Source organism: Cottoperca gobio, chromosome 1, assembly GCF_900634415.1.
Source record: "Cottoperca gobio chromosome 1, fCotGob3.1, whole genome shotgun sequence".
NCBI classification, from domain to species: Eukaryota; Metazoa; Chordata; class Actinopteri; order Perciformes; family Bovichtidae; genus Cottoperca; species Cottoperca gobio.
The window spans coordinates 16,577,415-16,590,061 of NC_041355.1; the positions used below are offsets into that span (position 1 = coordinate 16,577,415).

The following is a 12,647-nucleotide window of genomic DNA, read 5'->3' on the forward strand; positions in this document are numbered from 1 at the left end:
CTATATATACTGCTCTGGCTGAAGGTCAGAGGGCATGCCAGTGGAGGTTGCGTTTAGAAACTGCAGCTATATCAGCCATTGTGTGTCAGAGCAGCTGCCTGGCCCCGTCATGAATGTTGAGAAGCAGGAAGAAACTTGCCGACAATGCTGTAGTCTTGTAGTTTTATCACGTATTGTGTTAAAGTTGTTGAATTTAATGAGCTATAATTATATATATATATATATATATATATATATATATATATATATATATATATATATATATATAAATATATAAATATATATATATATATGCAGCTTTTAACTTCCAATATCATCCAGTACTGTATTCATTGCTTTCGACACCAACATTCAACAACAGAAATGGTGTTTTCTTATTTGAAATGTTCACGTTTTTCACAGCTGAAGATCACCTGCAACTGTATTTATCCTAAAAGGAGATTAAAATGAGGCCTGTGTACCACTTGTGTTTATCACAAATGTGAACTGCAGAGCAACTTCTGTCTGCTGCCAAATGAGTCGCTCAATGTCGCATCCTGGTGGACAAAAGGTTTATATCTTGCATATTTGCAAAAAGACAGAGGAAGCAGAGGGGTGTAGTAAAAAAAGTACAAATTTTATTTTTTTTCATCTTTACAAAGGCCTGTTTACCTAAGTTTTTTATAAACAAAATATAACAGCTTCTCATCGACCTGGACTGATGGGAAAAATAACAAAAACAAAAATCACAAAAATATAAAAAATGCTTGTCACCAAATATGGAAAACCGGACAAGAAAGACAGAATAGACAGAAAAAGCAGAGCACAATAAACAGCCGTTGAGTTGTGTCACAGCAAAGACTTTACAAAGAAATAAATGGCAAAACAAAAGTCTTCCTCATCATTGATTCAGGCAGTACAGAACAGCAAGTGCTTCATATAAAATATCTCAAAATCCACCAAGACAGCAGTGCTGCAACACAATGTACAGAAACATTTGGGGGAAAGTGAGCAACTGACCAATCACAAGCCTCAGCCTAAACTCAGCCTGTGGCTCACCAGGTCAGTAAAACACCAAACCCTTAAACAAAGTTTCACAAACAAAATAAGAGAATTTCCCATGTTGGGCATGAGAAATACCAGCTACTCTAACCAGGAATAAAACTGATGTCAGTCAGTGAATAGTGTCTGAAAATCTCACACAAGACATTTTCACGCTGAATCCACCAGTCATGTGTTTATGAAAAACAAAAAGGTCAAAAAACAAAAAGCCTGTTTTAGACAAGAGAAAACAGCAATTAGTAACATGCATTCAATTGGCAACAGAACATAAGAGATCAAAAGACAGATACAAATCCAAATAAAAGGAATGTTTACAGCATCAAGTCAGCGTATCAAATTGAGTATGACAGGAGGGAGGCTCGGAGCAGGGATTTCCAGTCAAATTCCAGAGAAACATAAGCAACGTAACATGAGGTGGACAGACGTGGTGCACTTCAGAGGCAATGAGAGACAGGGATTTGTGGAGAGATCTGCATTTCTGTTCAGCTTTTCATTAGGTTTGCACTCTTTGTGGCACCTGAATACGTACAACTATCAGTACGCTTAGTTTTCAAACTAACGCTGCCAATCTTAAATTCTCATTCTTTACCAAAATTAAGCTTTTTGGGTTAGAGTTCTGTACGAAGCAACCTGCCTATATTGTGATGTTATTGTCCATTTATGTGAGCAAATGTCACAATGGGATCACACAAACGCCGCTGTCATTTCTAACCAGACACAACTCCTCCCCGCTCCACTACTCTCTACTAAGAAATTCTAAGATGTGGAAATGCCGCATATCATTTCCCTAAAGATTCATACACGTAATAAACGTGATTAACTTGTGAAGTTACACGACGGGTTTGGGCCTCGGCTCGCTGCTGGTCAGCAGAGCACCAGGTTGACTAAGAGCACCTTGCAAGTAGAGACTACATTCTTTGATACAAGCATGTTAAGTTTCATACATACTGTATACTGTAGGTGTAATGTACACACCTATCAACGGTGCATAGATAACTTCACCTCATGTATAAATGACACCAACAAACGTACTGAAGATGGAATTGCATAAATACCGAAAAACTAGTGCATAGTCACTGAAATCAACAAACCAAGACCAGAAGATAAGAGGAAGTCTTTGGAGGAAAACCGGAAGCCTTCATGCAAACAGAGCATGTGAATCAAGTCAATCTGTTTCAGATTTTCACATCAGCCAAATGTTCCATACTTTCGTATGCAAGGACGCATTTCGAGTCAGTTAGCGTGAAAATTATCACCAGCCACTAAAATGCTCTTTGTTTTTCCATCAATGAACCAACATTTGGTTCTTTTCTCTTTTTTTTTTTTTTTTGAAACCTCCTTTTTTAAGTCAGGGGTGCAACAACCACCACCGGTAGATAAGAAATGATTGGGCTGACTTCGGGTGGCTCAAAATTTAAAATCACATTTAAATCGGACTTTCAGAATTCATCTCAAGGCCTCCGGTTCTCTGTGAAAACCTGACACGCCTCCAATTTTATGTTGTTAATCTCAATAAAACAAAATGTTCACCTTCAACATTCAGTAACCCTGACAGAAACAAAAAGTTAACAAAAACATGAAAAACATAAAAACCAAAAGACGATCAATATAAATTGTTCAACAGCTTATTTTTTAAGGGCTTATTTAGATATCAAAAACACAACCTTTTCAAGTAAATTCAGACATAATTTCATTCAACATTTATCCTCAAATTAACTTTGCAATTAAGTTTGAATTTGAACTTTTTAATTTAGAAATGCCTTCTGTTGTAGTTTTAAGTTGGGTGTTGTGGCCACTGGCACTAGAATATCACCTAGCCAACCAGGAAACAAATAAAAACAAACTAACTAAGACTGGGGAAGAAATAATTGCAACTCCATATCCCTTTTCAGAATTTAGAGCTGCTTGCTTATTGTGTTTTTACATTCAACTCTCCACTGTACTAGCGCCATCAATTTGTAGCACAAATAATAGTGTCAGCGTGCCAGTGACAACAGTAAACTGTGACACTGCGACTGTACGTAGCACACATAAACACACGTGAAGGACGGACTGATGCTGATAGCTTTTTACACAAGGAGACCCTCAAGGTTTCAACGAGCCACAGACCGGCTCTGACATCGAAAAACAGCCTTTTAGAAATCCCACAGGGCCTCCTCTGCACGCTGACCATCCTATGTTTTCAATCTTCAGAGATTTTACAGTACAAGACTGACACAGAGCTTAACCACTGGATTTAGGAGTTTGTATAATGCCAAAGAAAGGAATTTTTTTTTTTAAGTAGTCGAGCTCCTGGAGGGAATCTTACAGTGAGTAGGTATTTTTAAGTGTTTGTGTGTGTATGAGAGTTCATAGGGTGGATCAGTTCATCGAGCAGTCCTCGCCCTCTGTGTCGGTGTCTGTGTCCGAGCAGGCGGTGTCCATGGCGATGTGGGCGGGGCTAACAATGACGGCTCGTCTCTGCTCCTCCTCGGCGCTCGCTCTCCTCTCCTGAGCGCGTTCAATGTGCTGGATGGCCTGAAAGCAGAGGGGAAAAAAACACTGAAGGCTGAAGCAAATATTCTATCTCAAGTCTCATCACTAAGAAAACCTTTAGCATAATGCTCGGAGCGAATTGGAATTCTCTCTGGTTGACAGTTACGCAGTGTCATGGGCTTTTATTGTGAAAGGTAAGAATGGAAGAAATGGTTGAAAAGAGTATTAAAGTATAGGCTCAACTCATAACTACTACTTTACAGTGTAAATTTGACGTACAACGTGATTGGTTGATAAAAGAAAAATCAGAAATATATCGATGTCTCGCGTAATAAACGCCCCCAGTGTGTCGAAGCAGTTTGGTTGAAAACAAATACTTTCACTCTGAAATGGTAAATTAGAACTAGGATTACTCGAAACAAAGTCCTACCTGCACAATGGTGTCCAGGTTCTGTCTGGACGTAGAAACCGTGCTGGTCTGGACAGACGAGCTCATGGTCACCACGGTGACGTGATGGTGGGGGTGCTGGGTTAGTGTTGGGGCCGGAACGATGACTGTGGGGTGGTGGGTCGGGGCGGGGGGAGTGGGAGGAGCCGGCACCTGGAGGACAGACAAAATATTACTTCACTTGAGACTGTGTGTATTCACTGGAACTGTTAAGCCCCGCATGACGAAATTTAAAGGGCCAGACAACCTCGCGTGTCTGACCTGTGGACTGTGTGGTTGTCTGTCAGCCGCTTGGATCTGCTGCAGCCGTAGCAGCGTCTGGCTCTGGATGAGTGCCTGCTCCTCCTCCACCTGCTGAGTGATCACCTTCAGGCGGTCCGGCTGCAGCTGGGTGTTCAGAGATCGCACCTGAACACAAACACGCACAGTACACAGGTTAATTACATTAAGATCAATGCCAAACAACAACAGCACACATTTAAAAAGGGCAACTCAAAACATATCCAAGGTCTTAAATAATTGCATAAATAAATACTAAACATCAAAAATAAATTACTATAATTATTTTTACAGAAATTATAGCAATGTGAATGCCAACCTGCATAATTCACAATAAACAGTAAGCTAAGTTGAATAATACCAGCAGTGCATGGTAACAAAAGTAGAATGGTCCCGGTCGTATTAGTTTGGTTGAGAGATATTATATGCACTATTAGCTTTTCTACTGTACTGTGTTCTATTAAAAGTCATTAAACTAAAATGCTGAATTACTGCGCAGATCAATTTGAACTCAACCCTGCATTTACCACACTGTTTACTTTTCTCTTTCACTACCAGGTTAAAGTTTCTGTTTGTCTTCACCACATGTTTATTGCCCATTGTCTTAACCTGCTGTTCAGGTAGATCCGGGATGTGAGCTTATCAGGAAATGGCTGTCAACACCACTTTGTTAAGGTGACTGATAATCATGTAGAGGACCTGGTTTCCACACTTCAGAGGACACTGATAAGAAGTTGAATTGGCTTGTACAATTGACTAATTGGTCTGTGTGTTTTGGTAACTGTGACAAAAACATTTCATAGCCTGAAGCTGTGACTTCTCTTGTCCACTAAGAGTGACAAACGACATCCTCACGGGGGCTGACAATGGCAAACGTTCTATCCTGGTCCTACTTGGTTGTGGGTTGGTATCTCTCTGTAAAATAGGCAGTTTGAGGTCGTCATAGACAATTTGTGTCCTCATCTGCCCCTTTTACTCTGCGGAGTTCCTCAGGGTTCAATCCATGGCCCCATCCTTTTCTCCCTAAACATGTTACCTCTAGACAAACTTCTTAGTCAGTTCAACTGCATCTCGCACCACTGATACGCTGACAACACGAAGATTTACTTTAAACAGAACTATAAAAAGGTAATATTAGTTCCCTTCAAGAAATAGATGTCACTTAACTTCCTTCATCTAAACTTAGACACAACCAGGAACTTCTCATCGGTCCCAACCCCAATGTTAAACCCTAACTAACTCCACTCGTAGAGCCCACATCACACCTATCCTCGCATCTCTTCACTGGCTCCCCGTGACATATAGAATAGTCTTCAAGATACTTGTTTTTCCTCCACACACCACACCATTTGTATCCTCTGTATTAGTACACTTGTCCTCTGTATATAACTGTATATTTATGTTTTTCCCGATGAAGCAATTTGTAAATGTAGATGAACGCCCTGTAAAGTACTTTATTTCTCTAATGTTAGTAATATTGGTGACGTTTTTTAAACAATCTCAACGTAATGTTGTCAAGTGTGGAACGCAGTCAAAGAATTAATTATAATCATGGTAGATCAATCTATGTACGTTTGTGTGGCACACAGAATAAGCTAGTCCAAAATATGTAAATATCAGAAGTGTAGAATAGATTAGAGTTAAATGTCTGTCTGCTCTACCGGGTAAGCTACCGGGGATCCCCAAATGTTTAGATCTTCTCGAGAGAAATCAAACAGAGTAAAGATCGGGTAAAAGCTTTCGTCTTACCTGTTCTTCCAGCTGCATGCGAGCCGAGCGTTCTTTGTCCAGTTGCTGTCGCAGCTCCAACATCTCCCTCCTCACCTCCTCGACCTTCTCCTCCTCCAGCGTGTCTGGAGACCCAATCCCTTCATCTTTCTCCTCTGCTCGCCTCCTCTTGGGTGATGAGCCGCTGAACTCCTGGAGTGACACGGAGGCCATGTAAGGTTAAATGTAAAACAGACATTAAATTAAATATTATATATTTAAACTAAGTATGTTCCAAAACCCAACCAACACAGTCTGTCTGCACAGAATCTGAGGGGTTTCCACTCTATTTCAAACGACACATGCTGCTCGCGAACAAATGGCACAAGCAGCCATTTGAACAAATGGCCGGTTTGGCAAGAAAACAAAGCGCCAGGTGAAACAACAGAATGGTAAACAAATAAAATAGGTAAGCACGTACTTTTCACATGGCTGCGTACAGATTGAGAAAGTACTACACTGTCTTTGCCCACATTTGCAAGCTGTCCAAATATGAAATTAAAGTTTGTCTGAATAATACTTGCATATTTTGCAATAATCACAGAGACATTTAATAAACCCTACATTATATATCAACACACACGTAATCCAAGAATACATTAGAATGTAAGAGCGATGAAGTTTGAAGTCTTTTCAAACTGTTTCTATACTTGACTTGAATGAGGGGAAATATATGGCGGACTGAACATCCATACAGCTTGAGGTGGTAGACTGTTAGCAGTAATACAAAGTATACAAGATGAAAAACAATGGCACGGTATGTTACCTGGATGAAGCGTTTTAGCTGGTTGTTCTGTGCCAGGAGCGTCGTCTTTTCCTGCTCCAAGGCAAATATGTAGTCCGATGTCTGCTGCAAGATGGCCGCCTGGCAGGGACGAACCATAAAAAGTCAATACGAGAACAGTGCATGGACAAATAACATAACTTTCACACAATAATGTTCTGTCGTATATGTTCCAATTGTTGAAAGCTTCATCATACTGTGTCATGATCACAAAGTGTCACTGTTTGCACGTTTTCTGCACCTTGCTGAGTTTCTCTCCGTCTGTGTGGGGCAGGAGTGTTTTGAGGGACTGGAAGCCCGCGTTGATGCTCTGCATGCGCCGGCGTTCGTTGCTGTTGGCAATCTCACGCCGAATTCGTCTCTCTTGGTCCTGGGCCGTCTCTGGACTGAGGGGGATGTTGGCCAGGCTGAGGGAGCAAGATTGAAGGAGGGAGACGGTAATTTTTCTGTCCATACGGGTCTGCCACTCAGAAATGTTATCTGCTGCTTTTAAAGTCGATGTGCTTACATGTAGGGATAACATCATTCAGTCTTCAATTTTACTCTCAAATACCTTCATTTATGTTGTCTGGTGATGTCTTTCTATTTTTTATTTGAAAGATTTCTCTATTCAATCATACGCTAACCTTACTAAACATGTCTTTCCGTTGTGGCAGATGGAGTGACTATTTTGCCTGCCAATTCCAACAATTTACTCGCATTTGGGGGGCGATCATTTCATATCCTTGGCATTGGCTCCTCTCGGACGCACATTTGAACATTTCTTGTTCCGGTTCTAAGTGAAAGAATAGTAGCTTCTCCTTACAAATTATGTTAACATCACAGGCAATGCCGCTATATGAAAAGTTGACATAATATTGAAATTGAAGCGGTTTTATTTGCACAATCTGAACAACACACTTCTCTGAAAAGAGGCTGCGCTTCTTGGTCAAATAAACAAACAGCAATAACATAATTAGCAATGAGCTGATCTCTGACACTGACGCCGTAAACCTTTACCAGGCTTTAGTCTCGACCTCACTGCATTCCTCAGTCTAGCTGCCTGGAGATCTTTGAGTTTGGATGAACTCAGTGCCCCCTCACACATCACCCCACGAGGTTGGATGTTATGGTGGTAAAACCTTCTGTCATGTTTACTCAGGGGGAGAAATACACGAACCATTAGGCATAAAGAGGATGATGATGCCAAGAAGACAACAAACCCGAAGAGGACAGAGAGAGGACAGAAGCGCACAAGTCTCTGTTTTTATGAGTGTGCACCCATACTCTAATGTTCAGAGCCGAGTTTAGTCGATTGTAACTGTGTGTTTACGGGACAATACCATCAACTCGGAACACAAGTTCTGAGTTCTTAAATTGCTTAATTTTGTGCCTCAGTTTTATCTCATTTTGAAAAGCCCTTTAAAATATATCGTCATTTAGTGGTTAAACCCCTTATAATTAATCTAAGGCAAACTGAGGAGCATAAGCAACATTAAAGGCTTAATTTAGTCTAGTAGGATTAAATCGATTTGACCTCAAAAGGTTATTTATTGTACACGTGCTTTATTGGAGATGTTCAAAAGGAATATATTGATGGGAAGTTGTGGCTTACAAACGTACACACCATATGTGAAGTGTGGTGAAACAATTAACGAAAAGAAGAAGAAAAGTAGTAAACTGTAAATGTGAACATCAGTCCATCATCACCAAGTAACCTAAATATATCCTATTATATTCATACTACACTTCTCCTCCTGCAACATAGGCACACATATGTACTATTGGTTGTTGACACAAAAAACAACCCCATATATTCAATGCAGTTAAAACGTGTAGGGTTTTTAAAGTTTAGAGATGAAATCAGCTGTTGCCAGCCGTAGCTGCGGACCTCCAACATGGCCGCCGGAGGGCGCGTCTGGCAGCCTGGACAGCAGCAGCATGAAATGTGACTCCGCCAGCAGCAGCAGCAGGCCCCCTGGCATCATGGAGAACAATGCTTTCTACCGTTAGCACCAAGCTAGCAGCTCGTGCTTGGTCTGCTGTTAAAAGGTGCAGATATATGGCCGCCCTTCTACTTATACGACGACATGTTTCGGTTAAACAAGCTCGTGCATACGCGTAAAATTGAGTCCGTATAACACAACGCGGTTAGAAAGCGAGTGCGTTGTGATTGCTAAGTAGTTCGCTAAGCTAAGTTTAGCACACGACATGGCTGCTGCGCGGAGCATTATTTAACTACGCACATAGTGTCGCCGAACCCCAAATTCAAGTATACATTAATGATAAATACAAGAAACTCTGTGAGAACAGTAAAGTGTGTAAGAAACTGTCGTTACAAACATGTGATTTGGTGTATAGCAGCGAAGCAGCGGGGAACACGTTAACTACCACGTGGTTGGTGTTCAACGGGAAGCAAATGTATCGATTTCATGGCGGTGATTTACATATTTCTGAGCTGAATGACTGCAAACATGCTCTTTATGTTATAACATGTAATCAGGCCAACCAATGTAATAACATCAGTTAAGAATATCGTATATATCCTCGCCGCCAATGGCAGCAGCTGACCAACAAGCTGCTAATTTCTACAACCATGCTCCTGCTGGCAATACATCGCAGCGAAGCTAACACTTAGCATGCTATCTGAAGTCAGGCTGCATCACACAAGCATACACACTACAGCGACACGAGGAATGATTTGGGCAAGCAGTTTCGTATCAACAAAAAAATAGCTAGCTACACACCTGCAGAGACCTCCAATAACATCCTTCTCCGTCTTCTTGAAATGCTGTAAGGATGGTATCTTGTCTGTCGGCATCATGAAATATTCCATGCTTTCAAAGCCACCTTCTGTGGTCCGTGTGTTCTGTTTTTTTTTCCTTCTTCTTCTTCCTCCACTGCGGTCCTTGTTAAAATATAATGATGTACGTTTTTAGCACAGAGCTCTCTCTGTACTGCTCAATGGCGCATATCTAAAACACCGCTTCAAAATCTTCCAATCTGAAGAATAGACTTAGAAAAATAAAAGTAAGTTCAAGCTGTGTTGCTTCCCACAGCTGATGGGGTTCCCTCCAATGTGTGTGTGTGGCTTCTTGCCTCCGCCTACTACGTGTGTCTGTGTGTGTGTCTGCTGCCTCCGCCTACTGTGTGTGTGTGTGCAGCTGATCTGTGTGAGGCGGGAAACAGCTGGTTGGAATCAGAGCCCGTTTTCCGGAAAGCAGAACAAACAGACCATCAAGAGAGCGTGGATGTATAAAGAGAGTCAGTGTGTGACTGCAGTGCTGCAAATCAAACCCTCATACGGAAAATAAAAACTGTGCAGTGAACACAAATATCTGTGTAATAGCACAAGTATCAGAACTAACAGACAGTAGTGGACTAAGATAACATTATGCATGGTGGATGTGGCACGTGACACATTTTGCAGAAATTGTTTGTTATAGTTATAGTTATCTACACAGTTCACTTAAATTACAGATGTACATTATAGGGACTTCCTGAAGTACAGCATAACACTATTTGGTTTTAAGTAATATAATTATAACCAATTAAAAGGATATTTATATATCATATGTGTTACTCTATCTCCCTTATGATGGCTACATTACTTTGTCTTTTTGACCATAATATAAAATGCACTTTATATATCAGACAAAGGCATCAAAACATCAATCAAATGAAATATCTTTCTGTAAGTAATACTATAATATAATAGATTAATAACTTAGTTAAATGACCACAATATATATTAGGCAACACAACACTATTTTGTGGATACAGCACATGTTGAGTCACTCATTTCCTGTTTTTTGTTTGGTCTTATTTTTTTAAATCACTAGTAGTGTTCGTCAAAACAACCTTTTTTGGCATCACTTTGGAGTTTGGTAACGTGTGATATATTGTCATTCAAAAAAATAGAGAAATTGTAAACGGAAAAATAAACGATTTACCAAACATGAAGATTTCATCTGACAGGTAAAAGTTTACTCTGCAGTGAGACTGATGTAAACGGTAATTTATACACAGCATAGTCCAGCAGGTGGCAGTAATGCACCATAACAGTTGTTTCCAACTTATATTAAATAGAAAAGCAGAATGCCTCATGCACATGTAAAATATGGCAACAAACTGTAAACATGCAGAACTGCAGGAGTAAATATGTTATAGATGCATAACAACCTGCGGGTGGAATAAAAGGTTACATTTTGGATATAATGGAAATGATGAAAAGAATGGATCCAGAATTGAGAATAAAATCATAATTTTCAGTAGTTGACCCTGAATTTACAAAACAAATAGTAAAACAGTGTTTTTGTGAAAGAAGAGAATCAACCAGTAATGCCAAACTAATTATAATCACATTTTATATACTAATTTGAGTGTTAAATCAGCAAGACTTGGCTGTGAGTTCAATACCTGGTGCCACCATTGTACCCCTGAGCAAGGTACTTAACCCTGAGTTGCTCCAGGGAGACTGTCCCTGTACTTAGTTCACTGTAAGTCGCTCTGGATAAGAGCGTCTGCTAAATGACCTGTAATGTAATGTGATGTAAAAGACACCTCAGAGACTGATTTGAATCCAAGAATCAAATGTCTCTTAAATGCAAAGTACTGTATGTAAACAACACCTGAAGTAGTGTTTCTTAGGTTTTTATTTTTTTCCCATGCATTAAAAAGTTTGTTTTACAGACCATAAAAACAACAAAACATAACTTTATATATTGTACAACGACAAAGATAAATATTTGGTCCTTATTCCTCTTAATATATAAAACAACGAACAGATTCTCTGCCCTTTTTCCCCACATATCTTATTTAAGTATGACTGACACAAAGAGCTAAAAATACTACCTTCCTCCATGACCTTAAGATAGGATATATTATTTTTTGGGGGGAATAATACAAACCTGTAGTAGTACAAGAAATACACTTCATCCTACATTTAGATAGGTTAGTGTATCTAGTCTGCAGCAAAGTTCATCCACCAATGCTCAACATTACAGCTCTGCTTAAGCAATTCTTAATGATTTAAAACAATTAAAGACGCGGAGCACTCAAGGATATCAGGTAACAACAGAGCAACACACCCTCCGTGGCAAGTGCGTCTTTGTGATATAACAAAGCTTTTTTTGTGTGCATACCATTAGTCTAATTTTGAAATGGAGCATGTAAAAGTTGGGCTTCGTGCTTCAGATGAGTAGTCCCAGACAGCAGATGCTCTACAGATTTGTAGATTCAATAAAACGTTCACCCTGTAACAGTCTAAAAGACATGTTGAGACAACATAATGAAGGTAGGCTCCATTCAAACTGGACTTTTCTTTGGCAAATACAACTTTGGAAGCCTTCAGGGTGGTAATGGCGTAAGAACATGATAGAAAAATAAAAACGAATGTGCGGCATTACAGCCAAACTCTCTGAAGTATGAATGTCAGTTTCATGTAGAAGCCCTTACGATAACCTTGTAATTAACCGTTATGATAAATAATCGCCACTTGAAGCCTAATATGCACATGTAGGCGTGATCATCCTTCTAAATGCTGCAACGATATTGTTGCTTTGTCAAAGTTTAAATATCACTGAGCTGAAGGGGCGCCTCCTGTTGGCACCGATGGTCTGATCCTCTTGGCCGCAGATTCCTCCACCGCAAAAGTGTAGTTATACTGAAAGAAACAAAACAAAGTGAGTATATTCTTTGGCGGGACAAGTTCATGTTCTTAATTGAAGAGTCACAGGACTGAAACCGAGTGTCAGCTGTGACCCTACCTCGTTTTCAATATCTTGGAGAGACTTTATACGAATGTTGTTTAGTTGAGAGTTCAGTTGAAGTGCCTAAGAGAGAGAGAGAGATATGGCAAAGAGAAAGACATGT

At 40.0% G+C, this 12,647-nt stretch overlaps 2 protein-coding genes across 2 annotated transcripts in view; both read right to left on the reverse strand.

The window, feature by feature from the left end:
• Positions 1 to 595: 595 nt before the first annotated feature.
• Positions 596 to 9,894, reverse strand: LOC115015251 (transcription factor AP-4-like). Its single transcript, XM_029442435.1, has 7 exons — positions 9,521 to 9,894; positions 7,036 to 7,201; positions 6,777 to 6,875; positions 5,993 to 6,163; positions 4,226 to 4,372; positions 3,947 to 4,117; positions 596 to 3,558 (listed from the first exon to the last, which is right to left on the reverse strand). The coding sequence occupies exons 1-7, from the start codon at positions 9,607 to 9,609 to the stop codon at positions 3,403 to 3,405; spliced, it is 999 nt and encodes a 332-aa protein (XP_029298295.1). The 5' UTR covers positions 9,610 to 9,894; the 3' UTR covers positions 596 to 3,402.
• Positions 9,895 to 11,410: 1,516 nt separating this feature from the next.
• Positions 11,411 to 12,647, reverse strand: part of mvb12a (multivesicular body subunit 12A) — a 6,922-nt gene continuing 5,685 nt past the window's right edge. The window contains exons 9-10 of the mRNA XM_029435251.1: positions 12,542 to 12,607; positions 11,411 to 12,438 (exon numbers count right to left, since the gene is read on the reverse strand). Of these exons, the coding sequence (XP_029291111.1) occupies positions 12,352 to 12,438; positions 12,542 to 12,607 (153 nt within the window). The 3' untranslated portion in view covers positions 11,411 to 12,351. The remainder of the gene's footprint in view (positions 12,439 to 12,541; positions 12,608 to 12,647) is intronic.